Source organism: Fusarium solani, assembly GCF_023522795.1.
Source record: "Fusarium solani strain SB1 chromosome Unknown bctg00000002, whole genome shotgun sequence".
In the NCBI taxonomy this organism is placed as follows: Eukaryota; Fungi; Ascomycota; class Sordariomycetes; order Hypocreales; family Nectriaceae; genus Fusarium; species Fusarium solani.
Window position 1 is genome coordinate 453,847 of NW_027072155.1, and position 26,521 is coordinate 480,367.

Genomic DNA, 26,521 nt, shown 5'->3' on the forward strand with positions numbered 1-26,521 from the left:
CCGTGCAGCACCACTGAGATCCTAAGCCATGGCGTCGGAACTCTGTTCAGCATGCAGTAACGTCACCCTATCGATGCTAATAGATGGCTTCCAGCATCCTCTAGACTACAACCAGGTCCTTCAGTCCAAGGAACACTGCCGACTTTGCGAAATCGTCAGCAACGCCTACAAGTCACAGACCTGTGTCAAGTATGACAACTTGACGGCTTTGAGGGGTGATGAAACAAAGGCTTGCAAGGTAGATCATTGTGGGCCACTCATGTGGAGGTTGCAACAGTCAGAACCTGGGGCACGCTGGGGAATGTTCAAACTCGACTCTCAGCATTACGGAGGGCTGCATCGGATCTCCGTGTCAGAAGGTACGATTGTCTTTTTGTCTGTGGACTTTTCAGGACCAAGACTAATTATTGGTAGAATCAAGTGTCTTTAAAAACAGAATCATCACGCACAGGGACCTGCAAGACGCCAACTCTCCGCGAAACATGCGTCTGCTTCGTGAATGGCTCCAAGAGTGTCAGCTACATCACGATGAGTGCGGGCGGGGTACATACTCGGGGAATAAATACAACGATGGCTCTTCCTCCACGACTCTCCCGTTCAGGGTCATCGATGTTGGTTTCGCTGGTGATGGTAGAAGCGAGGAGAAGAAGCCACGCGTCTATACGACACACGGCAAGGAAACTGGACGTTACATGACTCTCAGTCACTGCTGGGGAAAGGTCATTCCGCCAAGGATGACCAAGGATACTGTCGATGCCTGGCAGGTGGAACTCCCATTGGCGAATTTGCCCAAGACGTTTCGAGATGCGATATGGCTTACAAGGGAACTGGGCGAGCGATTTCTCTGGATCGATTCCATCTGCATCGTCCAGGACGATCCCACTGAGCTCATGACACAGATAGGGCTCATGGGAGTGATCTTCGAGGAATCCTTCTGCACTATAGCTGCGGTGGATGCAAAAGGCTCAGACGGGTCTCAGATGGCCGATTCGGGCTTGTTCGTTAGTGGGCCAGCGGTTGCCAGGACTGCCAAGTTTCAAGTCAAAACTGCTGGGACGAATAATGATGGAATTGCAGAGAGCATCGTGGGACCGAGTCAGAGTTCATCACAACAAGAAGTAGATGAACTGTGCGAGGTCATCATGCAGGAAGCTTCTGATACCGCCGATCCCTTCCCTCTCCGACTCCAATTCAAGGCATGGCACTCCCGCGGCTGGGTATTTCAGGAACGGGAACTCTCCCGCAGATGCATCTTCTTCACCGAGTACGACCTAGGCTGGCGGTGCAACCGATACTGGGAGACGGAGCAGACGGGGATCCCTGAGTGCCGGCGTCCTCGTGGCGAGTACACCATGGACGGTACGAAATCGTACGGTGGCGTGTCTTACGATGCCGAGTACAATCTGAGGAAGACGTGGCAGAATACAGTACATCAGTACAGTGTGACCAAGCTGACGTATAACTCAGACAAGCACAATGCGTTGATGGGGTTTGAAGAGCGGCTGGCTACGCGCTTCGGGTACAAATTCTATCACGGCATTGTTGATTTTGGATATTGTGAGCACCTCCATTCCCAGCTGCTATGGGTTCCAGCCATCAGCCGCGGCGGGCTCAATGACATCCCATTCCCATCTTGGAGCTGGATGAATGTGAAGGGGGCGGTGAAGTGGCCTCATGATGAGTACCTCGTCTATCCAGAACTCCTGGCACAAGTCATGTTTGGCGCACCAAAAACAAATGAAGAAGCCCAAGAACTGCAAATCTCCGGGCCTTTCCAGAGCATCAGAGTTGGGGCTCGGATAGGTGACATTCCTCACTATACGGACCGTGAAAGATGGGCCCCTGACACTCACTTTGGATGGTCAGAGTTGGGCCTGCATCCCGACACGAACACGCTTCTGTCATCCAAAGATGATCAAGTTATTGGATGGGTAGCTTTGGACGCCGATCTTGAGTCTGGGGACATATTTGCGTTTCCTCTGCTCAGGTACTTGAGGCAGGACGATGAGGAGGAGCCGATGTGTGTTGATTTCTTGGCCGTATCTGGAAACTTCACACGGCCTGATTTGAATGCCCCAGAGAAGAAAGAACCGTGCCGTCGGGTTGGCCGAGGGCGAGTACTCAAGGCTGCATTTGAATGGCTAGACGGTTGCCAGGACGGCAGTGTTGTGTTGAACTGAATCGAATTGACTATCCGATCTTAAACCGGCCACTTCCCGAGATATCCTGCCTATATAGTGGATAAGATTAAGAATAGATGATCTTTCATCAGTATAGCCTCATGACATTAGTAACAAGATGGGCAAACCTCGACCAACAGAGCATCTCTCTTGCAAGGCAAGCTGTTGCATCCACTTTTCATCATTGATTGCCCGGTGTCACGCGCAGATTAAACTCGGTATGAGTCAATCGTGCTACGTCGAAACGAGAATCAACACAAGGCCGATAAAGTATACTAAAAGAAGAAACTGATTGTACAACAGAGAGGAGTTGTACAGCAGGTTGACGGAAACTGCGACGAAGATGGGACTAGCGCGTATGACAGGGCTTGTAGGGTAGGATGACAACTTTAGCCTATGCAGGCGACTGAAACTGCAGCCTATTTAGTACTAGTATCGTGGGCCTCAGTAGAGACCCCGGCATCCACTAACATGAAGGGATCCAGGATGACTGTGTTGAACTCAAGTATAAGAGCTCCTCGAATTGGCCTCATAGTCTCCTCTTCTTTCTTAATTACTAGCAAACAGAAGCTTCCACTAATTGCAATCAGTCAGAACAACCTTCTTTACCCAACTGCAACCGCTCGCCTCCTAGACCTTACAATGGAGCACGCCATGCCCCTCGAAGAACGCCTAGCCTTGCGGCAGGAACTGCTGAATGCCAACGATCAGTTCGTGCTCGACCTTCCAAAGGTGGAACTGCACGTCCATATCGAGGGCACCTTGACTCCTGAGCTCAGGTGGAAGCTTGCCCAGAGAAACAACCAGACCCTGAAGCTCGAGCGGACTGGTACCGTGTACACGAGTCTAGAGCAGTTGAAGGTGTCGTACAACATCATTCCAGCCCGGGAAGGTCACTCCATCGACAATGCTGAAGAGACCTTTACCTTCTTCGAGGCCTACTATGGCGGGTTTGAAGTGCTTGCCACCGAGCAGGACTTTTACGACTTGGCCATGAACTACTTTGAGCATGCTGCCTCGATGAACGTTCGGTACTGCGAGCCTTTCTTTGATCCACAGGGTCACACCCGCCGTGGCGTCTCCTGGGACACTATGATGGGGGGATTTCGAGCGGCTCAGGAGGAGGCAGAAAAGCGCCTGGGCGTACGTGAGCAGCACACCATGAGTTTGCACATATGCTGACCCTGAGAGCAGATCAAGTCCAAATGGATCATGTGTTTCCTGCGCGATCTATCGCCAGAGTCTGCCATGGAGCACTTTGAAGCTGTTCTTCCCTACCGAGATATGGTTATTGGCATTGGTCTTGACTCGAACGAAGACAACCGTCCCCCATCCTTGTTCTCAGAGGTCTTTACTCTGGCCAAAGAGGCCGGCTTCCACCTCACCGCACACTGTGATGTCGGCCAAAAGGACACCCACGAGCATATCCGCCAAGTTGCGGCGAATGTGGGAGGTTCAGGCGCGGAGCGCATAGATCACGGCCTGAATGCTGTTCAAGACGAGGCTCTCGTGAATCTCATCAAGAAGAAGGGTATCGGCATGACGATTACTCCATGGGGATATATTCGCCACGAGCCAGTTGACGAGATCTTTCCGAGAATACGCACCCTTTACGAAGCGGGGATCCCAATCGCAATTGCAAGCGACGATCCGGCCTATATGGAAGATTGCTGGATCCTACATGACATGCTACTGGCCAAGAAGATGTGCGGCTTTAGTAACCAGGACATGGTGACTTTGACGAAGCATGCTATCGACATGTGCTGGGCGACTGAGGCATGGAAGAAGGAGATTAGGGATGAGCTGGAGACTGTAGTATCTAGATACATGGACTAGATGCATTTCTTGCAGGTATTTTTCAAGATAAATTACAGTCTAAAAACGCAACAGATATGCAAGTAGTATGCAAAATCCATGTGAGTGTGCATGCTTCAGTGTATTACTACCTCTATTGGGCAAACTATGCCAACATTATGATGCGTCCGTTCATGCTAGCAGTGAGAGGGTCATATTGCACATCATTATCCCAGACAAAACGCAGTGTCTCGAGCGCGTTACTGAAATGCCGACATCCAACGGCCTCTAGGGCAATGTTGAGACGCTTCTCTACCCACGCTCTCTCCTCCAGTGCTTCATTGCCCAAAGTTACCCCGATCTGGAAGATGGGCCACAGCAAGGAGTAGCTCCAGGGTGAAGCCGGTGGGATGAGCCGCGCGTGATACAGAATCTGGCTTGTCAAATCTGCTGCACCCGACGAGTTGGTGGACGGGAATAGTCGCCCGAGGTACGCCATGATGCCGAGACACCAAACTTCAACCATATGCTTCCGTGGGCCAGAAGTTTCTCCAAGCCATTCCCACGCTGCCAGACGGCATTTTATACGATGAGCCTCCTCCATAGTCTCCTGGCTTGGACTCGTCACGTCCAGTTGAGTTTTGGAAAGCATAGTAATGTCTCCGAGTATCTCAAACAAATCGATTGGGCACGGGAAAACATCATAGCTCCATTGCCGCCGTCCATGATTCGAGCAGCGTCCGAGAGCCGCCTTGAGTTCTGTGGTGGACAAGTTTGGTAGTCGAGGAGAAGTTGTAGACGCCATCATGTCGAGCCTAAGGCTTTGTTAGAAGAGAATTGCTGCTACAAGGATGGCTAGCAAACTCACCACGCAAGCCGCTGCTCAAAGTAGTGCCTGTTTGATGCGTGGTCATAATCATGGCCCCGAATTATGACGACTGCGGCTTTTAGATGCGTCTCAAACTCAAGACAGTCTCCGGAACACATCTAGATATTGATGAGACAAGTACTCGACAGAACGCTTGTTTAGCTTACGTCAAGCTGTGCCAGCATCAACATGCTGGCTAGTATGCTTTGATCTGTTGCCGGGCAAGGATCTCGGAGCATCTCTCTCAATAAATGCGTAGCATGGACACGCAGATACAGGCTTTTCTTCTCGAGCTCTTTATCTGAGGTTCGAACCGCAAGGTGACAGGATGCTGATGCAGCGATGGCATAGCGTATAGGAGGCACAGTGTCTATAAGTGGAAGCACATAACGGAACATTGGATTGTCGCTGGGTCCAGTTCCTAGATAAAAGATGCTGCTGAGGTCCTGGACGTCTGTGTAAACGCCAAGATTAGTCATGACATTCGATGGTTAAGCGGGAGGGTGTCTTGCAATGTTTAATCAGACTTTCCAACTCATCATCTCCAATCCATGCCATCACATTGAGACGCGAGTCGTTAGAGTTGTGTCCAAGCTCCCTCTCGATGGCGTCCCTCGACGACACAGGAATATTCCCCCGCTTGGCTCGTTTAGGCCTGGGCTTTGGGGTGTTTGCTGAGCTGTCGCAAACCGGAATAGACTTTCCCGCAAGCTTCCCTCTCGCCGCAACGCCAGGCCATCTTGTGATGTATCCTTCGCACTCCACTCCTCGGCGCTGACAGCTCAGACAGGCCGGCAGTGTTCGATCACATTTGCGGCCTCGCCGGCGGCATCCTTTGCAAGCGGTGGCGTGATGTCCAACCTGACTCATTTTTTCAGCCGCAGGTAATGGAAGTTTCTGAGGACAAGAGGATATATGCAAGTTATTTCAGCTTGTGTAGATGACGTTTGAGTCAGACCCTTGAATTGGTGGGGTCAGCTTGGGTCTGGGGGATCACATGACTGGAGGCATTGTTGGTAAAGCTATACTTGATTAGGTTCAAGTATGAGGTCATATCATAGTGCAGCTCTCCCGAGACGTGACCCGAGTTCTCTGTCCTTGGATAGGTAGAGTTGGGATCAACTGCAACGCCGATATTGTCGCTGCTAGGTTGTATAAAATGCTCGATGCTTGCGAGGTCTCAAGATACCAACTGGCACTATCAAGTTAGTGGCATGACTAGGCCCATTCTTTGATGATCTGTCCTTTCAAGAAGATTGATCAATTCTAGGCCCTTGGCAATAAGCAAGTGACACAAATTATCAGCGACTATTCTATCGATAGCGGCAAAAGTACAGGGCGCTTGCTTTGTGTGGCGTTTTGACTTTTATTATTAATCTGGCCCCGACCCACCTTTTTCTTCTAGCAGATCTCATCTCAGCTCAGCTCAGACTTCACTCATTATCAAACATCAACATCATGATCACAAACGGGGAAAAGTACGCCTGCGAGAGCTGTATTCGCGGCCACCGTGTCGCCCAGTGCCAACATACGGGTAAGTTCATAATTTATGGCTCTTCAAGGTGGGCATGGTTGATGCTAACGCGTGCAGATCGCCCGCTTCAAAGAGTCGGAAAAAAGGGCCGCCCGGTATCGCAGTGCAATCACTGTCGCACTCTTCGAACCTCAAGATCAGTTCATACCAATTGCAAATGCGGCTCGACTTCTCGTCAGGCCACGCTCAAGCAGTTCGGCCAAGGTATGTATCCGTGTTTCATTCATCCAAGACCCCGGCTGATCAAGTTTTCACAGAGCGATGCCTCTGCTGTGAGGGCGGCGACTGCACGTGCGCCTACAAGACTGGTCAGAAGAAGCACTGCGGGTCATCTACATCTTCACCTTCAGCCATCTCCAATCAGAGAAGTCCCGGGATCGCCCTCAGCCCTACTCTATCAGACTCAACGGCCAGCATGGCGATACCTCACGATATTCCCGACAGCGACGGCACATATCCCGCACTAACCCATGTTGACCTGAGTAACCAACCTTCCAAAGCTGTCCCTGACACGTGGGCAACGCCACCAGACAATGGTCCCCATCTCGTGATACCTCAATCACCAGATTGGCTCAGGGCATTGGATTCAGTTCTGGGGCCAGTACCAGACGAACAGACGCAATTCTCCATGTCGGCCTTCAATGATCCATTGTTGCCAATGGACTCTTCTTACCTGGCTGATTTCTTGAGTGATCCGCCACAAACCGAACAGCCCAACAATCCCGATCCTATTCCCACATTTGATCCGGCCCTGTTGGATTTGACGTTGTTCAATTTTGACAACCATGAGCAATCACCCGTCAGTCATGACTAAAACCTATAAGCTCGCATCTTACCCCGAGTCGAGGCAAATGGGAGATGGGGGATGGGTCTGATACAGCTGCCCTACCAGGGAAGTCCAGTACCTATGCAGGGGGGAAGCGAGCCCTCGGCGGCTTCGATGGACGGGCATATTATCAGGCTGCTCTCTGTGTTTTTCAAGTAGAAAATCTTTAATGAGGAAACCACCCAGTGCTGGTTGGTGAAAATCCACTCCTTTCCTTCACTCCAGGGCCTCGGCCCAAACCCAGCTTCTTGCCTACGATCCAGGGGTAACTCACGGCTCCTTCCTCTGTCGTCATTCTATTTAATCTCGCAGAAACCCATCCCAATTCTGGGGCTCCATCAAATTTGCGGACATTTACTCCATCAACTGTTGTCCCGACGCCGACGCGGTCCGCGGGGCTCCGAGCGATTTGTGCGTCCACCGCGTTAATCTCTCCGCATCTCCGAAAGCCTCCTGCAGGGTTTGTGTGCGGAGTTTTGTTTGCGGCATTTGTGCGGTCGCTTGGTAAAGCCTGCGGGTGCCACCTAAGGTTGTGTGACTCCGGGTACGAGCATACTGTAGTTATGTACGAGTATCTGAGGGATGTACTCGGAACGAGGAGGAAGCCAGATATCCTCTCACGGGAAAAGGAAAGGTGGCATCTTGCACTGTGAGACTCGCCTTTCCACTATTGAGTTTCTATGGCTGCAGAACCTCAATTTTATCTTGGTTACGGTGTTTTGAAACTGGACTTTGATGCTGTCATGTGTTTATTAGTGTGTTCTGTTGTATATTGTGCCCGACGGAGGTCATTGATAACAAGAATATACTCGGAACAGCGCGGTTGATGTCACCTGGCTTCGCGGTTCCACCCTGCCTCGGCTCCAACTTTACTGTGCATAGTACCAAGGCTCATGAATGCCTTAAAAGTGCACCCGTATCGGGTCGAGGTAGAACTGATATCTACCAACCACCACCTACCAGGATACTTCCCACCTAGCCCTACACCAATACAACCATTCCTGTAAAGTGCGTTCGTCGAGTTGAAGTTGCCATGCAAAGGTGGCTATCGCATCGGCGAAGCGACTCCAACCAAGTCGCTGGCTTCTGCCCTGTTGGCCGTGATAGGCCACACACGGCAGGGTAGATGCTGAGGTGCTAGCCCACCGGTTAAGGGAAAATAGGGAGGCAATCACAAATCTGATCGGGATGTTACCGGATTGGCAAATACTGCGGTATTGACGTTGGGAAACATTGCTCTTATAGCACAAAGAGGTGTAGTATCTCCTGCGTTGAGAAAAGAGAAGCGTAACTACCTGTCACTGTGGTGGCCAAGACGCTGTATTGTTTACATCTGCAAGGGCAGCGTCTCTCATCTCCATGCATTGCTGCCTAATCCGGCTTTGGTAGGGTTGGTCCCAAAACATGCAGCCGCAACCGCATTTAAGAGCCAAGTGATTTTAAAAAGCACAACATCCCCTGTTCAGCAGGACCGATTAAACCGACACCTGCGATTGCCAACCCGCTCTTCACAATTCTGTTAATACCTATAGCGACTACCACTTCAGCCGACACTCTCTCTTCTCCGTGAAAAGAGAAATGTCCACTCAACAACATCTTGCACAAGACCGTCTTCCCGCAAGCATCTTGTCCTTTAGCCTAAGTAGGCTCATGGATCATGTCTGAAATTAAATCTTTGCTTCAAGTTACGGATGCCATCTTGGAAGACGCAATAGCAACGTACGAGAGTATAAAAGGCACAAGTAGGCTCCCCCAATCCCTGTGCCAGGTTCTCGACAAAATTCCCGCCCTCAGGGATGGTCTCGAGGCTATCATGTCATGGTAGGAAGACGACTCTCCGTTCTGGACCGACATTGCCCCACGGCTTCATCAGTCCTGCAACAAGAGTGCTGTGCGACTAAGAACCATACTACGGAACCTTCAACTTGATAAGGACACGCCATCGGTCAACTCTTACCTATCGACTATTCGACCTTGGGGTAGTGAGAGTCGTGCTGAGGTGCTCGTGAAGGAAATGCTAGAGGCTGTGCTTCCCTTGGTAGAGGGGCAGACAGGGACAGTGTTGGTTCAAGAACAACTGCGGCAGCTGAGCGCCAGTCTTGAAGAGTTACTACTGGTTGGACCACTAGTCGGAGACCCCGAAGAACCTGTGGGATCATTTCCAAAACCCTTGAACGAGAAATTTGCACTCCCGTTCCTTCCCCGTGGCTCCCCTTATCCCGAACGCTTAGACAGTAGCAGTCTTCGGCTTCTGGAGATCGTCTCGGCGGATGACGACAACATTGGGATCCGGCTCCAGCCTTTCAAGTTTGATCGGGGATTGAGCTTCGAGGCTCTTTCATACGTCTGGGGAACAGAAGGACGCATAGTGCCCATCACCTGTAATCAGGATACGACTGTTCTGGTTACACCAAGCTTAAAGAAGACACTCAAGTCCTTACACCTTTACCGACCACCGCCAGCAAGGCCACTTTGGATAGATGCCATATGCAAAAGCCAAGACGATGACAAGGAGAAAGCGGCCCACATACCACTGATGACGGATATTTATTCTCGAGCTGCCCAGACAATTATCTGGTCGGGCCCATCAGACATGGCGGACACCTTCATGGATGTTGCGCCGGCCGTCGCGCGGCGAATGAAGTCAGGCTATGTGAGTCGTGGAGACATTTTTCTACCTGACGGCTACCCCGACAGTAGCAATTACGGGCCCGTATGGTCTAGTTATTCGTTTCTGTTCAGCAATCCTTGGTCAACACGCTTGTGGATTCTCCAAGAGGCCATCCTTCCGCAGAATGCAATCATAATGTGTGGGACTAGGTGGATTCCCTTGCAGGCGTTGGAAGACATTCAACAATGTATCCGAGGGAGCGGTTTGCGTGTTCTGCAGTCGCCAGAAGAAGTTTGCGATGGGAGACTCGGGCCTTACTTTGGACGTCACCTTGCGGCGACCTGGGCCGAAATCTTTGCTTACAGGCACTACAAGTCTAAAGAGGGGACCTTGGACTTAAAGATGATTCCAGGGCTTTTAAGCGAAGGGATGCTGCGCGCCGTTCGAGACCCAGTGGATCGAATTTGGGCAGTGGCCGGTCTGTTCGAGGGGAGCTTCCGACACCAAATCATGCAGCACATTGACCTCGGACCAAAAGCCCGCCAAGAGTATTGGAGCACGTATATCAACTTTACAAAAGAGCTTCTTCTCTGGGTCCCTTCACTTGGGATTCTATCGATTCCGCCCTCGCCGGAACGGGATCCCAGGCTACCAAAATGGTGTCCCGACTTTTCCAAGTGGCCGACCCACGATGGCATGTATACTTTCTCGACGACTTCAGTGCAGGTGTCTCCAGATTGGGAAATCCAGACCATCCTGCCCGGTGCGTTTCTTTATCAGGGAGTGGCAATTTACTTTGCATTCGGGGATTCCGACTGGATATCGTGTCTGAAGTTGTGGACGGCCTCGGGCCTCTCGGGCTGACGAACGGTTCCCAGGCGGAGTCTCAAGATGAGATAGAGCGGTGGGAAAATACTTGTTTGAGTCTTTCGAGGCGCGTCACAAACGAGAACGATGGGATACCCCGTGGCTATATACGTACATTGTTGGGCGGTAGATACCCGTTCGGGTATGAAGAGCATGGTTCAGAGCTGTGGGAACGAGCGCACGAGTATGCACTACGAGGCGTCCGGACTCCATCCCGCGGTATTGGAGGGTTTGACTGGAGCCCTCCCAAGGCAAGGCTCCTCCAAGCATTCCACAGGTTCCGGAGCCGTTCTTTCTTTAGCACTCGCGATGGACGGCTAGGACGCGGCCCACCAAGTTTGAAACCAGGGGACACTGTTTGCTGTTTTCACAGCGCAGCGCCACTGTTCATTCTTCGTTTTTCTGACAAGGGCAACGGCGTTGCACAGTTTGTGGGGGATGCATTCGTTCATGGCTGCATGGACTTTGACAGCTTGGAAACACCTCAGAAGAACAACCCCGAAGATTTTTCTATTGAATAGGGAGGTAGGATAACATGAGCTACTGACTTTCAAATGGTCTGAGAATTTTAGAATAAAGTGTAGACTAGCTAGGTGTGAAAATGCACATGACAATGAATGCAAGATAAGCCCCGATGAAGTCAGACGATGTAAACACTCCCTCGTCATGTCATCCGACCCCTCAAATATCTGCATCCCTTGACAATGATGGAGTAGCTAAAAGATCAGATAATCGTGGGTTTCCATGATGTCTTTCTTTGATAGCTGTTCAACATGTCAGTACGATTCATGAAACTTGTCGCCAGAAAACCCAGGTGTACTCACATAGTCCGTCCATAGCTTCGTGTCCCTGCCGCTCTCCGCCCCTTTTCTACGCTCCTTCCAAATATGCTCCAAGATAGTTGTAGATGCCAGATTTCGAAACCCTGTATCGTTCAAGATGGACTTGACTCGAAGAAGCACGTAATCTTGCTGATACGCCATCAAGCTCTCAGTACCAGCCATGAACAGTGGCCAGAGCAATCTTGATGAGCCTTTGAAGCCGGTCGGGACTTTAGAAACCGCGTTGAGGATCTCTTGGATGTGTCTTTGGATCTTGGGGTTGTCAGCGGTCATATCCTTGTCTGAGAAACTCAGCGAGTGGAGGAGGAAGCTGTGCCGGAAGGCGTTGGCGAGGTGGTCTGAGCCATCTTCAGGGGCTGCATCGCTGCTCGCATCTCTCCGCCAAGTGGCGAGATATTGTTGAATAGACCGGATGGATTCCATGTCGGGGGAGGTCTCTGAGGCTGCTGAAGATTCATCTTTGGAGAGTTTAAGTAGACGAGAGAAAGCCAGAAAGAGTTCCAGCGGACATCCTGAGAAGCACTCAAAAAGCCTAGGGCACATCTCCTGGAAGACGTGTTCCTGAACCCCGTCGGTGAGTAATTCTTCATATCTCCTTGGGACACAGCGAAGCATGTGTAACCTAGGCAGGTAGTGAGCGATGATGTTTCCCCCTCAAACCTAATCTTCCCTCGACTTACCATGACAAAGCGCCAAATAAGAATTTCATGCATGGCCTATCGCGAATCGACCTCTCAAGAAGTTTCGAGTGTCGTTGACAGATGCTTGTGACCCCATTCAAATGAATGCCCCCTGCCGAAACACCAGTTTCACAGACCTGCATAAATGTGAGTTTTGTACAACAGAGAGTGAATAATTCTCACATCGTGTATCAACAAGATTAGTATTATGGCGAGCCCAGCTTCTACGAGACAGGGATCAGTAGAGGTGCCTTGCAGCCCTTCCAGCCAGTCAATCACCTGCCTGATCGCCCTAAATCGGTACTGCAGTGATTCCTGCTCGTTGAAGGGATTGTCGCAGTGGTTGATAGACAGATGGCCTAGTGAGAGACCCAGAACGGCGTATAGGACGCCTGAGAACTGGAGGGACATTGGGAGGAGGTATTGCTGGAAAGGGTTGGACCAGGCTGCTGCTCCGTCGATGACGAGTTTTGGGCATACGGTTTCGTCAACTGCTCAGATGTTAGTATTGAAAAGTCCTCTTTCTCCTATTCTCCTTGGTCGTCTCCTTACAGTATTGTAGTAGAAATTGCACCCGATCTTGGTCCAGATTTGTAGGAAAAGGCGTCTTATCTAACGGGGAAGATAGACTCGGCAGGGCATCGAACTTGACGGCTGCTATCCTGGAAGCCCAAGGAATCCTAGAAAAGGAAGCAGCCAGTGAAGCAGCGACTGCATCCTCCTGTACATTCCCACTGTTGGACAAGGAAAACTTGTTCATTCCAACCAGAATCCGCTGACCCTCTGCTTCCGTAGTACCGCAGATAGCATCTAGAGGGAGTAGGAGTTCATCGTCGCGGGAAAGTGCGCTCGTTGCTGGGCTGACACCCGTAATCTGGTCCTCTAACGCACTCCCTCTCAGAATCGAAGCCATCTCCATGAAGGCCTCGCGACTAGACCAATCAAATTCGGGAGATTCGGGGAGAATTGCCCCTCCGGGGACTGTTATCGTCGCATCCTGGTCCAGGTGGTTGGGATCCACGATGGCTCCTACAGGGGAAATGGCGAGGGTAGGTCCGGTAGGAGAGGAGACGGCTGTGACTGTGGTTGTCTCCGGGGGAGATAGCCTAATGTCCCTGGGAGTCGAGATCGGAGCAACAGCCTCTGTGCTTCCAGCGTTGGATTGAGCCCGAACGCGTCTCTTCTTGGTGGGCCTGGGGGAGGTGTCGGCAAAGGGGTGAGGCTTGCCAGATAATTTTCCGCGGCTGGCGACTCCACAGAACTTGAGGGGGTATCCCTCACAGTTGTCACCCTTGGTTACGACGGTTAGTAGGCAGTGAGTCGCTGTGATCGGAAGGTATTCACCTTGTTTGTGCATTGGGCACAAGCCGGCTTCTGGCGGTCGCATTTCCTGCATTTTCTCCGACAAGTGGCACAGGCAGGGCCTTTGATGAAGACTTTATCAATTTCCATTCGCAAGGGATATATCAAGCAAGATGGGTTACTTACCGGCAACTCCGGGCATGGTTGTGTTGTTGTTGTGTAATGACTACGTACGCCTTCGCGTGGTTGCTTCGGAATGAAGGGCCTGGGGCCGATTTGGCCTTGTCTGGGGTGCAATATGTAGGAAAATCTGATGCGGGGTACAGTTAACGCTAGAGATTAGCGTGGCGATACCGAGATAGCGGCTGCCATGTCATTTTTTGGTGCGTGACTCGCTAACGAATGCTACAGATACAGGCCCCGTTGAAGAACGCCCGCTGTGACAGATTCACATCACAATGGATAAGACGAGTTGAGGAAATGTATTTAATTCAGTTTTGGTCTTGGATTTCTTAATTATAGAGCCCTCCATTCGCAGACAAGACAGATCCAGTTACCCAGCGTGCCTCTTCAGTACACAAAAACGAAACCAGAGGCGCAATATCCTCCACCTCTCCAACTCTTGGAGCCGCAGGGGTCGACTGGATGATCGGCTGCATAGCCTCGATAAACTCGTTCGTACTCGCGCGCCATTGATCTAAATAGGTAAGCATTGACACAAGGCAAGACATGGATTCGGTACTCACCTGTTGCGACTGGACCTGGATTGACACAGTTGACAGTGATGCCGTGCTCGTGTCCAAGCTCCTTAGCCCAGACGCGCGCCAAGGCCTCTCCGGCTGCCTTGGTAGCAGAGTAGATACCCTGTGTTTCGACACCAAGTCGAGCTGCGACCGAGGAGACGATGACGATGCGACCGCCGTGGGCTAGATGAGGGAGGGCTTTCTGGGTCAGGAAGAAGAGTCCTCGGATGTTGCAGTTGACGTGATCATTGTAGAAATAGACCGTCGTATCCTTCAAGAGGGCGTCTCGTCCAACAGCGGCGCTACTACGCGTCAGTATCGCTGTGAACGCAGTATGGCATTGACGGGCAATAGCAAGCGCACTTGTGAACCAAGATCTCAATCTTTCCACTCTCACTAACATTTTTGACCGCAGCATCGATAATGTTCTGATGTTGGTCCAGATCTGTAAGGTCCGCCTTATAGATGGCCGACTTCCTCCCCAAGTCTCGGATTTGTTTGGCGATGGCTTCGGCCGCGGCAACGCTGTTCGGGCTCGTGTAATGGACTAGGACGTTGGCTCCTTTCCGGGCGAGATCTAATGCGATGCCAGCACCGATGCCTCTACAATTGGATACAAATCATCTATTAGTATTTCTTCTTCTCGGTGTTGGAATGGTGTTGTAAAAACAGCACACATACCTGGAGGATCCAGTGACAATGGCGGCCTTTCCTTGCAGTGGCAGATTGCTCATCTTGTCGAAAGTATCTTACTCGCAGCCTTGGAGTACAGTGGATGTTGGTAGATAGGATCTTTACCGATGCTCAAGCTAAGCTATCAGGCATGATGAGAGTCGGCATCCATCGTTTGTTTAATAATTAATGATGCTCGGCATCTGAGCCGCATCCCCAATTCCCCATCGTGGAATGAACAGGGATGCTAGAGTACGCGATTGGCTGGTTGAACTGCCTTTTTGGGTAAAGCCTACAGAAAAACGTCTAGTCCCACTTGGAGGGAGGGTGGCATCTCGGCTGCGACCTTGAGGTTTGGTTACTTAGATTTGGAGAAGAGTCATGAGATAACTTTTATCTCTATCAATGACGCTCCAGAAACACAAGCGTGCCGCTGATGGTCTGTACGACGACACCCTGATACGGTGGCGATAGAGTCAGTCCCATGACACGGGGTAAGTCCTGCTTTGCTCTAGGGTAGCTTGCTGCCACGACACCATTGACATCCATGACATCTAGTTGCTCTGGTGCTCTTTCATAGTTTAAATTGAAGCACATTCTATAAGACATAGCTGTAGTTTTCTTTTTGGTCATTCAATTGCTTTATCTGGGCATTAGGAATTGAACATGGGACGAGCATGAAGTGGCCACGGAACAGCAGAACTCAGTCGCATACTCCCAGAGTCGTCCACAGCCAACAAACTTGAGATAAGCCACATATGCGCCCAGAATAAACACACTGGCGTTATCTGCAAAACAAAGAAGGTTATTCACAAACCTTGGTATCTCATGAAGCAGCTCGGCCAGGCACGAATACAAACATGCCACTTCAAGTGTCAAGCTGTGACAAGCGAGGCGAAGCGGGTGGAGACTAGCTGGCCGATTTTCCCCTCATGGTCAAAAGATTGCATTTTACTCGAAAAGCAAACCCAGCCTCGCCCATGTCGCATCCTCCACTTGTCATGATTTGCCACATGCTCGAGTCTCTAGTTCCTGATAAGATGTAGACCATGAGGGGCTGGATCTCCCATCCCCGCGATTGACTCCCCCGCAGAATTGATGGACGGTAATGATTGGAGCATCGGAAAGGTCAACTGCTTCAACTGCTGAATGTGGTATTAGCGTGGACCGGCGGGCTGCGAACACTGAGCTGGATGTGCTGGGAGCTGTAGAATATATATCGTGAGAGGTCCGAGAAGTTCAATTGTTTCCATATCTCATCATCAGTCAACATCTTAAATATAGAGCAGCAGCAGCAAGACAAGTCTCACTGCCCGCAAGAAACACAATTGCAAAGTCTCTTTACACCCCCACGAGTCAACAATGGCCCGACACCCTCTCGACCCCCTGCACGCCGATGAGATCGCGCAGGTCGTCAAGATTCTGAACCACTCTCAGAGGAGCAAGATCCGATTCAAGGTCATCACCCTCGATGAGCCCCGGAAGCAAGACTTCATCCCCTACCTTGAGGCTGAGAGGTTGGGCGATCTTTTGCCTACTCCTCCCAACAGGAAGGCTTATGTCTACTTTCACACCCTTGACGATCACAAGTTCCACCGTGGTGTTGTCAACATTACTACCAACACTGTCGAGGTTGATCAGATCCTTGAGGGTATCCAGGGCCCTGCGGATGCGGATGAGCAGATCGAGATTGAGGAGGTTTGCAATGTTCACCCCGTTGTCTTGGCCGAGATTGAGAAGCTCAAGCTTCCTCCCAAGTAAGCATCCCTTAGCCCCCAACTGACACCTGCACGTGACTAACCTGGTATAGTGCACGCGTGTTGAACGACCCCTGGGGATACGGCACCGACGACGACAGCATCAAGAGCGACCGCCGTCTCATCCAATGCTACATGTACGCCGCCCTCTCCGACGACCCCGAGGCCAACCACTACTCGATTCCCCTACCATTCTCCCCGTCTTCGACTCCAACACAAAGGAACTTGTCCGCATCGACCGACTCCCCCTGAACCACGACGACGAGCGCGTCGACACACAAGCATGGATCCCTCGAAAGGCTGTAGAGTACAGCACCGCTCTTCTGGAGCAGGGTGGCCTGCGACAGGACCTGAAGCCCCTTCAGGTTCAGCAGCCTGAGGGCCCTTCGTTCAGTGTCGACGGACACCTTGTTGAGTGGCAGAAGTGGCGATTCCGTCTCGGGTGGAACGTCCGAGAGGGTCCTTTCCTGCACAACGTCACCTACGATGGTCGAAACGTCCTGTACCGTCTCTCCCTGAGCGAGATGACTGTCCCTTATGCCGACCCTCGACAGCCTTACATCCGCAAGCAGGCGTTTGATCTGGGCGATATCGGCTTGGGAATGACTTCTAATTGTCTGACTCTGGGTTGCGACTGCTTGGGTGTTATCCGCTACTTTGATGGTTTCCGTGTCAATGCCAAGGGAGAGACGGTCAAGATGAAGAATGTCATCTGCATGCACGAGATTGACAACGGCATTGGCTGGAAGCACACCAACTACCGCAATGCCACATCCTCTGTCGTCCGTGATCGACGCCTGGTTATTCAATGTAAGTTGGCATTGAACCTTGGCGGCTTCATTCGAGCACTAACATAAGTTCTTCAGGCACCGCTACCGTGTCCAACTACGAGTACATCCTGATGTGGACCCTCGACCAAGCCGCCAACATTCACTGCGAAGTCCGGGCAACTGGTATCGTCTCGACGATGCCCGTCAATGACGGAGTCAAGCTGCCCTGGATGACCCGCGTAGCCGACGGCGTGGGTGCCGCATACCACCAGCATCTCTTCAACCTCCGCATCGACCCAGCCATCGATGGCTTCTCCAACACCATTGCATACGAAGATTCCGAGCGCACATCCGACGATCCCGTGCTGGACCCTTACGGCGTTGGCTACTATGCGAAGATCACAGATATTGAGAGACCCGGAGGCTACGATCTGGACGTCAACAAGTCGAGAGTCTACAAGATGATCAACCCTTCCTCCATCAACCCCATCTCGGGAAAGCCAGCGGGCTACAAGCTCCACGCCCATCCCTCTCAGATGATGCTCATGCGTCCCCACGCCCCAGGCGCAAAGCGAGCCCTCTTCGGTAGTAAGCCCATCTGGGTGACAAAGTATCAAGATGGCGAGCTCTACGCCGCAGGAGAGTTCACCAACCAGAGCGCCGCCGACTCTGGACTCGCAGTATGGGCCAAGCGCGACGAGAACGTCAAAGACACAGATGTGGTGCTCTGGCACTCCTTTGGTCTCACGCACAACCCTCGACCTGAGGATTTCCCCGTCATGCCCATGGAGATGATCAAGGTTGAGCTGCGACCGACGAGCTTCTTTACCATGAACCCTAGCAACGATGTTCCTAGGTCGAACCAGAAGGCTAACAAGTCGGTTCTTGTGCCTAGCTGCTGTGATGGACCTGCGACGTCTAGCCGGCTGTGAGCCTAGATGGATGGTGTTTTGAGCGTCGCATGTAAAGAATAGTAGACCAAGGTTAAAGAGCAGACGAGGATGGAAACTGTATTGTAGCCATGAAGATTGAATAAACTGTCGCTTAGATTATATTCGATTCGCTAAAATGACGAGGTATGCGCTTGACCTTTGGCCTGTTGTATAATTGCGTCTCCTGATGCTAATGACCTTGTGAATTGGATATGATCATGATGGTCTGCACGATGGGGAGAACGTAAATTCATAGAAGATCTCGTCCTATGTGTTATCTGGTATCCTCAAGATGCATATACGAGTGTATTCTACGTCTTCTATTGACTCTGGAGAAGAGGCCATTCTAGCTACAACATTGACAGGGAGGACATGATCAACCAAGGTCCAGCAATTAATCACCGGCTAGGTGACCACATTTATCTTTATCACGATAGTTGGGCTGAAGAAAGATAGCGTATCACGACTCCCGTTCAGTTCGGCTGAGCCATTGCTTCGGACTGGGAAGCATGTCATGATGAGATGGCCATTCAGATGGATCAAAATATAGCGAACGGGCAGGAACATGGGCCATTGCTGAATTTGTTACCAAACAGAATAAAAGATAACCGAACAATCAAGCCGAAACAATCATCCGCTGACCCGCTTCGAAGGAGCCTGCGAGCCCCGGAGCCATCGGCAGTAGCATCGTCTCCTCCCTCCGGGCCGAAGGGTCATCTCGTATCCCTGGAGACCTGGCCCAGCCGCCGACTAAAGTCTAAAGCCACCACTTCTTGCTACCGCTTCTTGTCGGCGGGTACATTAGTGGGTTTCCCAAATGTGACGATTCTCACTCGGACAGTCATTTGTCGTAAGACTCTGGGAACTGGGTGGACTGCCTATTGAGGAAATACCTTCAGGACCCACCCTGACTCGCCCCCTGGGATGAAGGTTCAAGAGGAGGCGATTCGAGACTAAAAGATGCAGCTGATGAACGACAGTAATCCTCTAGGGAGACCAAAGCTAGCAGAGATACGACTCAAAAAGATACAGCAACTTGTTTAGTCATTATCGCACCTTCTTTACGCTCAAAATGATCCCAAACACTTCTGAGGGTTACGTTTGGACCGCTGAGTCTGGTGTCGTCCAGGGCTCGTTGCCTTGTAAAGGCGTCATTCAACCTCCCACATCGATCCGCAACAGCCGTGGGGTCTACGACTGCATCGTCATTGGCGCTGGGTTTGCTGGTCTTACTGCAGCAAGAGACTTGACTCTGGCCAGTAAGTGTTTCTCAACATATTCTGAATAGGGACTGACGTGATGCACAGAGAGAAAGGTTCTTCTGATTGAGGCACGGGATCGCATTGGAGGACGAACCTACAGTATTGAGAAAGATGGTATGAAGAATCCATGATATCTGTACTGCTCCTGAGCTTACTTCAACTGCTAGGCTACACGTATGAGATGGGAGGCACATGGGTGTCTCACTTCCAACCCAATCTCTTTAGGGAGATGCAGCGCTACGACATGGATCGAGATCTTGTCACCACCAGACAAGGCATGTATGAGAACAACTACTACACCATGAACCTGACCGGTAAGTCTTCCTAATATATGGCCGCCCCTGAATATTTAGCACTGACCAGCGTTGTAGGTCATGCTCACAAGCTTACCCACGAAGAGGCCGGAAAGCTCCAGGCCAAGGCATGGAACCTCTTCGTCAACATAGACGGTGCCGGATGCCGCAAGATCTGCCCCCTGCCTCATCAGCAGCTGGGAAACTTCATGGTCAAGAGAGGGGATATTGAGCGCGTCGACGCCATGTCGTGCAGAGAGCGCTTCGAACAGATCAAGGACCAACTCACCGAGGAAGAGTCAGCCCTCCTTCTGTCTCTGATCCTGCACATCTCGGGCGGTAACCTCGATAACTCGAGTCTTTGGGATATGATCCGCTCGCATGCTTTGGCTGCGCACTCTTCGGACAACTTTGAAGATGTCTGGCTTTTGTATAAGCTTCGAGAGGGCCAGTCGGTCCTGGCCAAGCGCATGTTTGACGAGGCAGTCAACGACGGTCTTGACTACGCCTTCTCTACCGAGGTAGCATCTATCTCGGACTGGGGCCAGCAGGTAGAGGTCGCTAAGCCAAGCGGCGAGCGATTCCGTGCTTCCCAGGTCATCTCGACCATCCCGCTCAACGTGCTCCGTCACATCAGGTTTGAACCCCCTCTGTCCCCTCTTCGACAGGAGGCAGTCAACATCGGTCATGTCAACTTCATGAACAAGATCCACGCCGAGGTCAAGGGATCTGGTCTCGCCTCTTGGAACGGTATGTCATTCCCCAACATTCTCATGTACGGCTATGGAGATGGCGTACTGAACAACGGAAACGCGCACATTGTTGCCTTTGGCACCGATGAGCGTGCCACGGGTTATGTTGCTGAGAAGTGTCCTGAGCAAACTATTGAGGCTTTCCAGAAGCTCCATCCCATGAAGGTTGAGAAGATGGTATGTTGGAGTGTTGAATTGATATGTAACATGCCTGCTAACTTTGGATTCTTAGATCTTCCACAACTGGAACACCGACCCTTACTCCCAGGGGGGACCAGCCTGGTGGGCTCCCGGCTACATGAGCCGCTTCCAGGAAGAGCTTCAGAGCCCTCACGGAAACGTCCGATTTGCTTCTGCCGACTGGGCTCACGGATGGAGAGCCTTTATCGACGGAGCCATCGAGCAGGGTCACTTGAACGCCAAGGCCGTGCTCTCTAGCCTTGGCCCTATCTCGGCGAGAACGCTCAGTCAGCTCCAAAGCCTGTGGGAGGGTATAACAGAGTCGGAGAGAATACGAGAATTTGTGTATAATAAAAGAGACATTTAGTTCTGCGACATTCATGTCGACCAGCGAGTTGGAAGCTAGCTTCTTGCAACCTTTGAAAACGAGTTTACTTTTGCGACGAACCTAATTTCGAGTAAGAATTCCTTAGCAGTGGTATCCGTGTCGTTAGAATGTTACTCCTCGTCTTCTTTGTCTTTATCTGATACTTTCTAGTGACAAGATATATCAATTTATCATCCAGAGGTAGGGGCGCAGCTATTGCCTTGGGGACCTTGCTGCAGAGTGATGATGAAAAATCTCGAGACCACAAGATTGCGCATGTATTTTCTATCTCATGGAGTGAATGTCTAGGAACCTTTGCAGCAACTGTAAATTAACCATCAGAAGACCGGCATAGTTGTTACTTTACTGTGTCTTTTACTATTGTGGCTGATGGCTTCCTCCGGCCAAGTTATCACCTTCAATATTGTAAGGCCAAGAGTTCATTCTTTCATATCCTTACTTGGTGCCTCCAACTTTACATAGTGGCCCTTGTCATCAAGACCTTGCTTTCCAAGTCTCCAGGTCCCCCTATCAAGTCTACTCTTCGTCCTCCACGGTATTGAGAGCATTGAGGGTATCCCAGTCAATATTCGGTCCTTCAAAAGTACGCCTCTGAACCCACCACAGACCCAAAATCAAAAGCAAAAGGATGAACAGCACAACTGAAGTGTAGTTCATCGAGCCAGCCTCGACGGGCAATGCTCCTGGAAAACAGAAGAAAGTGCCAATGATTGTCACCCACAGAGGGGCAAAGAAGTTGGGGATGTAGCCCCAGTTTCCGAGATTCAGGTATCTCTTGGGAAGACGCGACCTACCGTAGGTGGCACATATGCCCTGGGGTACACAGTATGTGATGTTCAGGGCGAGAACTGCCGTCGTGATGATCGAGTTGAAGGCCGCTGTGGAGGCAATGTACAGCAGTCCGTAGATGGTGCAGAAGCAGGCCGACAGGATGGTCGCTCTGAGAGGTAGCTGGAAGCGTTTGTTGATTTCTGTCCAATACTCGTGGTAAGGCAGGCCCTTCTACATGAGTGTCAGCGAGAGAATTAGACAATTCGTAAGATCTAGAATAAGCAACTCACGTCACGAGCAAATGCCCACGTCATTCTGCCACAGGTGATCCACTGACTCGGCAGGGCAGCTGGAGATGAAATTGTTAGATTATTTAGCACTCGATCAACAAGTTGAGCAGACTCACAGTAGTAGACGGCAATGGTCCAGGCCTGCAGAAAGGTAGCCATGACCTTACTACCAGTGGCTTGGTAGTACAGCTCCATGCTCGGCAGTGGCGAGTTGAGAACGGCATCCATATCCTTGATGGTAAACATATAGGCAATCGCCACAGGCACGGTGGTGACGATGCCGATGAGCATCGTCACGTTCCTTTGTTGTCAGAATTAGCTTAAGAGATCTTGCCAATGAAGGGTTCAGAGCCTACATAACTTGAGGAAGACGCTTTCCAGGGTGTGTGACTTCTTCGGCAATGTGAATGACTGCGTCTGTTCCACCGTAGGCATACAGGGCGTTTCCAATTCCCAAAATCCAGGCAATTCCAGAAGGCCAGCCAGTTCTGTTGCCACCCGTCTCGGTGATGGTGTGTCCAGGCTGGAAGTAGTCGCACATGGCGAGGATGGACACAAATACAATGATACAGCCAACAATGGACAGATGTAGGGCGAACTGCGTCATCTTGCCCATGTGCCTGTTGGGGACGATGAAGATGGGAATCACTAGGACCCGCGTCAGCACGAGAATTCAAAGGGTCATTGGCACAACTCACTTGTAATGATGATTCCAAGGTCAAAGAGCAGATAAATCTGCCACTGGGTCGCTTGGAAGCTGGGGTTCCACCACGAGACGAGACCCATGGTGGAGACAGTGCCCAGGGAAATACCGGAACAAGTCACGATCCACCATCCAACGACATTGAGCGTGCCTACGGAAAAGGCAGCAAAGTTTCTGTGCTTCTCGGGTGCGAGGATGTAGGTGAAGTGATATTGGCCCTGCTTCGGTTAGCACTGAAACGAATGGGAGGGAATGGAAAACCTACACCGGACGAGGGAAAGGCCGAGGCGAGCTCAGACAGTCCAAGGGTGACGGTCCACTGGATGAAGCCCGCCACGATGACGGCAAATACAACGGCCTGGGGACCTCCAGCTGCGAGTGTGACTCCGAAGCAGCTGGTGTAAGACATCCAGGAGTTGGTGATACTGGAAATCACACAATTGTTAGCCATAGAGACACTAGAGCAGATCCGAGTTCATCCTATCGCACCTGTATCCCAAGCCGATGGCTCCTCCCCAGGAAAAGGATCGAGGGAGCGCAGCCTCATGGCCCTGGGCTCGCAGAATGGCATTGTCTAGGTCATCTCCATGGTGGTCGGGGATCAGAATGGTCTCCCCCTGATTGTTGCTGCTAGTCCTCTTCAGCTCCCTGTGCTTAGTGTCGGTTCTGTCGGAATCCATAGTCTCCATTATGTTGGTTGTTATTGAGAGGATCGTCTATTAATGTGGTCGGCCCTGTTTACAAAGCTTGACTCGTCGAATGACAAACCTGGCTCGAGAAGGCGAGGTTGCCCTTCTTTTATTCTCGTAGGTCGGGCTACGCTCGGCGTGCTTCGCGTACCTAGGTAGCCAAGTAGAAACTTGATAGAGGCTTATCTGCGGGCTTTCCACTCCAGCCACTCTCTTCACGTTGCAAGGACCAGGATCATGGTTGAGTCAAGTTCGTCCGGGGGTCGTTTACCCCACGATCTTGTGATGGATGCCGGTGGCGGCTCGTTAGCCTATCTCTCCCCGCATTCTGGATATCATGGCCGGTCTGGCCGGGCCACCCGATGCAGAAGGTCACCCAGGCCATGCCTCAAGGCTAGCAGGTTTAGCCTTATCTAAATGGTTCACTACGGGCTATATCTTGAGGGCAGATTGCTTCCAACAGGCTGCAGACCAACGTCACGCACAACACCAGCATCCAACCACAACCTGTTATCTCATTTGGCTTCGAACCCTTGCCATTCTTGGAAAAAATGCCGCTGGTTACCTTTTCCCAAACGCCCGGTCCGCTTGGAGACCTCTTCTACGCCTCGGGATGTTCTCACGCCGCCAAGATCCCCTTGTCCGGATCCCTCGTCACAACCGCGGGTCAACCAGGATTCGACCTCAAAACCTGTCAGCTCATCACTTCGTCTCTGCATGATGAAGTTAACGCCTGCTTCGATTGTGTGGAGGTAGCATTGAAATCCGCAGGGGTCTTACAGGGTCTGGCTGCTGTTCACAAGTTCACGGCGTTTCTCATCGACATGAAGGTGGAAGAGACGATGATGGAGGTTTGGAGGAGCAGGGTTCCGGGGCATCGCCCAACTTGGGTAACTATTGGAGTGGCTGAACTAGCTGTGCCAGGTATGCACCTCGAGTTGCAGGCTGAGGCTATGCTGTTGGAGTAGACGGACCGTGGGCTAAGGGAAGATGAGGAGTTGAATGATTAGCCCGTGTATTATCTTGGAGAGCCGAGCCAAGATATTGGAATACATGCAAGATATCAAAACTTTGACAACTTGGCCCTCGCTTGATTGATGATCTGCATTCGCACCATGGGATAACTGCCCGACCAGGTAGTTCAGCCCTTGTCAAGGGGAGCTCGCTTCGTAACTTGGACTTGACATCCGTCGACAGGCTTCCCGACAGGGTCTATGGTGTTATTTTGGCTTGGGTATAGCACGAATTGTTGGAAACAGCGAGACGAAAGTAGCACCGATTTCGGTTGCAGTTCGAATCTCCGGATAGATCTTCACTTGGCGAATATGCTTGATGCAGTTATTTATTCAATGCTTTGTTTACCTTATCAGTTACAAACACCTCGATTCAAGCTTTCTTCAAAAGACACCCTGATCGAGATGAACTCTCATCATCCAGCAGCCATCTCATCCCATCAACCATATCCTTCCAGTAGTCCTTGCTCCTCTCAATCTGTGGCCAGTTGGTCCAAAACATGTGACCATGCCTCTCGTAAAGATTCAGCCGAGTGGGGACATGCCACTCTTCCTCCAAGACCCTCTGATACACAAGTGCATGGTCCCGCAGAGGATCAAGTCCGGCTACCTGGAAGAAGGCCTTGAGGGGTCTTGGTGCACCCTCGGGACCGGGATACCACTCTTCGGCAAAAGGGGAGAACAGTGGCGAATGAACATCTGCCTTGAGCATCGTGGAGATGAAACCGATTGTCTTATCGCTTGGTCCATCAAGCAGTGGAGGAAGTACAGGGTCGACGCGGTTGGTCCACATGCTATTGTAAGAGTCTCGATACCGCGCAGGGACCAGTTCGGGGGGCAGAAGATAAGGCACGCAGAGCCATTGACCAGTGATAGGGGGCTGGAGGTTCTCTTTCATGGCGAGGTGGGCCAGAACGGCAGTGATGTTGGCCCCCGCGGATGAGCCACCGACAATGAATCCCTTGCTCGGCTCCGCGCCGAGAGGAGCTTTGGCGGCCCATTTCAGCACATCCCAGCAGTCCAGGACGCCAGTAGGAAATACAAACTCTGGTGCCAGTCTGTATTCCGGGTTTAGAACGACGCAGCCGAGATCCCTGGCAAACACTCTGGCGTTGGAGTCTTCATCCGTCGAGTCACCCATGACCCATCCACCCTCGTGGAATAATATCACTAGCGGCATCTTCTCCTCGCCACCGGATGCAGACCTGTAGAACTTGGTCTTGATCTGGTAACCATCTCGAGCCTTGACGAAGAGTTCGCCTTCGATTACCTCTGGTATCGGTCTAGGCGCTGGGAGTAGGTAGCTCACGCCGTCGAGATGTCGTCGCCTATCCCCTCGGTTCTCTGGCTCAAACGGGAAGCCCGGGAACGGTCGCTGATCGATGGCAGCCTGTAGTATCGGATCTCGCTCTTCTGGAGTTTTCTTGTCCATGTTGATGTTTGTGCTGCAATTGATGGATGATGCAATGTGAAGTATCTTTCGCAGTTCACGATACCAACAACTGGTTACTTATCCACGTCGTCTGGATGACCCCCATCTCCAACCCCCTGTCTCCTTGAAACGTCAAAACGATGACGATGCCGAGTCTGGCAGTCTACCAAACCACTCTAACCTTGATAGGAAGTTCAACCAGCCGCTGGATTAGTGTCCTTGGAATGAGGGGAACTGCAGGGACTGCCGTTTCGATCCACGCCGCCAAGATCCTCCCTTCTGATAGGTGCCTTGCTTACATGCCCAACCCCCTACATAGCGCAGTACAGATCACAATCTTGACATCAATCATCCACGAAAAAGAAATCTT

The 26,521-nt window shown here is 51.4% G+C and overlaps 11 protein-coding genes across 11 annotated transcripts; 7 read left to right on the top strand and 4 right to left on the bottom strand.

The window, feature by feature from the left end:
- Nucleotides 1-28: 28 nt before the first annotated feature.
- On the top strand, nucleotides 29-2,180 carry MRS44_004094 (uncharacterized protein; the record flags this gene model as incomplete). Its single annotated transcript, XM_046272360.2, has 2 exons — nucleotides 29-359; nucleotides 415-2,180. The coding sequence occupies 2 exons, from the start codon at nucleotides 29-31 to the stop codon at nucleotides 2,178-2,180; spliced, it is 2,097 nt and encodes a 698-aa protein (XP_046125553.1).
- Nucleotides 2,181-2,822: 642 nt separating this feature from the next.
- Nucleotides 2,823-4,016, top strand: MRS44_004095 (uncharacterized protein; the record flags this gene model as incomplete). The annotated part of the gene is made up of 2 exons (XM_046280333.2): nucleotides 2,823-3,323; nucleotides 3,375-4,016. The coding sequence occupies 2 exons, from the start codon at nucleotides 2,823-2,825 to the stop codon at nucleotides 4,014-4,016; spliced, it is 1,143 nt and encodes a 380-aa protein (XP_046125554.1).
- Nucleotides 4,017-4,140: 124 nt separating this feature from the next.
- MRS44_004096 (uncharacterized protein) lies at nucleotides 4,141-5,321 on the bottom strand (the record flags this gene model as incomplete). The annotated part of the gene is made up of 3 exons (XM_046273123.2): nucleotides 4,141-4,789; nucleotides 4,843-4,961; nucleotides 5,010-5,321. The coding sequence occupies 3 exons, from the start codon at nucleotides 5,319-5,321 to the stop codon at nucleotides 4,141-4,143; spliced, it is 1,080 nt and encodes a 359-aa protein (XP_046125555.2).
- Nucleotides 5,322-6,300: 979 nt separating this feature from the next.
- MRS44_004097 (uncharacterized protein) lies at nucleotides 6,301-7,190 on the top strand (the record flags this gene model as incomplete). Its single annotated transcript, XM_046279733.2, has 3 exons — nucleotides 6,301-6,376; nucleotides 6,434-6,580; nucleotides 6,634-7,190. The coding sequence occupies 3 exons, from the start codon at nucleotides 6,301-6,303 to the stop codon at nucleotides 7,188-7,190; spliced, it is 780 nt and encodes a 259-aa protein (XP_046125556.1).
- A 1,830-nt stretch (nucleotides 7,191-9,020) lies between these two features.
- Nucleotides 9,021-11,201, top strand: MRS44_004098 (uncharacterized protein; the record flags this gene model as incomplete). The annotated part of the gene is made up of 4 exons (XM_065622054.1): nucleotides 9,021-9,023; nucleotides 9,076-9,855; nucleotides 10,039-10,576; nucleotides 10,648-11,201. 4 exons carry the CDS (start codon nucleotides 9,021-9,023, stop codon nucleotides 11,199-11,201), a joined length of 1,875 nt encoding a protein of 624 aa, XP_065478126.1.
- A 195-nt stretch (nucleotides 11,202-11,396) lies between these two features.
- MRS44_004099 (uncharacterized protein) lies at nucleotides 11,397-14,981 on the bottom strand (the record flags this gene model as incomplete). Its single annotated transcript, XM_046282725.2, has 10 exons — nucleotides 11,397-11,444; nucleotides 11,505-12,144; nucleotides 12,203-12,339; nucleotides 12,386-12,693; nucleotides 12,755-13,493; nucleotides 13,739-13,790; nucleotides 14,045-14,201; nucleotides 14,251-14,549; nucleotides 14,611-14,850; nucleotides 14,929-14,981. The coding sequence occupies 10 exons, from the start codon at nucleotides 14,979-14,981 to the stop codon at nucleotides 11,397-11,399; spliced, it is 2,673 nt and encodes an 890-aa protein (XP_046125559.2).
- A 1,300-nt stretch (nucleotides 14,982-16,281) lies between these two features.
- On the top strand, nucleotides 16,282-18,378 carry MRS44_004100 (uncharacterized protein; the record flags this gene model as incomplete). Its single annotated transcript, XM_065622055.1, has 4 exons — nucleotides 16,282-16,676; nucleotides 16,730-16,794; nucleotides 16,842-17,486; nucleotides 17,543-18,378. 4 exons carry the CDS (start codon nucleotides 16,282-16,284, stop codon nucleotides 18,376-18,378), a joined length of 1,941 nt encoding a protein of 646 aa, XP_065478127.1.
- Nucleotides 18,379-19,450: 1,072 nt separating this feature from the next.
- On the top strand, nucleotides 19,451-21,232 carry MRS44_004101 (uncharacterized protein; the record flags this gene model as incomplete). Its single annotated transcript, XM_046271658.2, has 5 exons — nucleotides 19,451-19,637; nucleotides 19,686-19,754; nucleotides 19,808-19,954; nucleotides 20,012-20,862; nucleotides 20,918-21,232. 5 exons carry the CDS (start codon nucleotides 19,451-19,453, stop codon nucleotides 21,230-21,232), a joined length of 1,569 nt encoding a protein of 522 aa, XP_046125561.2.
- Nucleotides 21,233-21,769: 537 nt separating this feature from the next.
- Nucleotides 21,770-23,706, bottom strand: MRS44_004102 (uncharacterized protein; the record flags this gene model as incomplete). The annotated part of the gene is made up of 7 exons (XM_046272362.2): nucleotides 21,770-22,255; nucleotides 22,315-22,373; nucleotides 22,431-22,615; nucleotides 22,671-22,962; nucleotides 23,013-23,235; nucleotides 23,283-23,442; nucleotides 23,507-23,706. 7 exons carry the CDS (start codon nucleotides 23,704-23,706, stop codon nucleotides 21,770-21,772), a joined length of 1,605 nt encoding a protein of 534 aa, XP_046125562.2.
- A 551-nt stretch (nucleotides 23,707-24,257) lies between these two features.
- MRS44_004103 (uncharacterized protein) lies at nucleotides 24,258-24,674 on the top strand (the record flags this gene model as incomplete). The annotated part of the gene is made up of 1 exon (XM_046277663.2): nucleotides 24,258-24,674. One exon carries the CDS (start codon nucleotides 24,258-24,260, stop codon nucleotides 24,672-24,674), a length of 417 nt encoding a protein of 138 aa, XP_046125563.2.
- Nucleotides 24,675-25,092: 418 nt separating this feature from the next.
- On the bottom strand, nucleotides 25,093-26,151 carry MRS44_004104 (uncharacterized protein; the record flags this gene model as incomplete). The annotated part of the gene is made up of 1 exon (XM_046282726.2): nucleotides 25,093-26,151. The coding sequence occupies one exon, from the start codon at nucleotides 26,149-26,151 to the stop codon at nucleotides 25,093-25,095; it is 1,059 nt and encodes a 352-aa protein (XP_046125564.2).
- Between the last annotated feature and the right edge of the window lie 370 nt (nucleotides 26,152-26,521).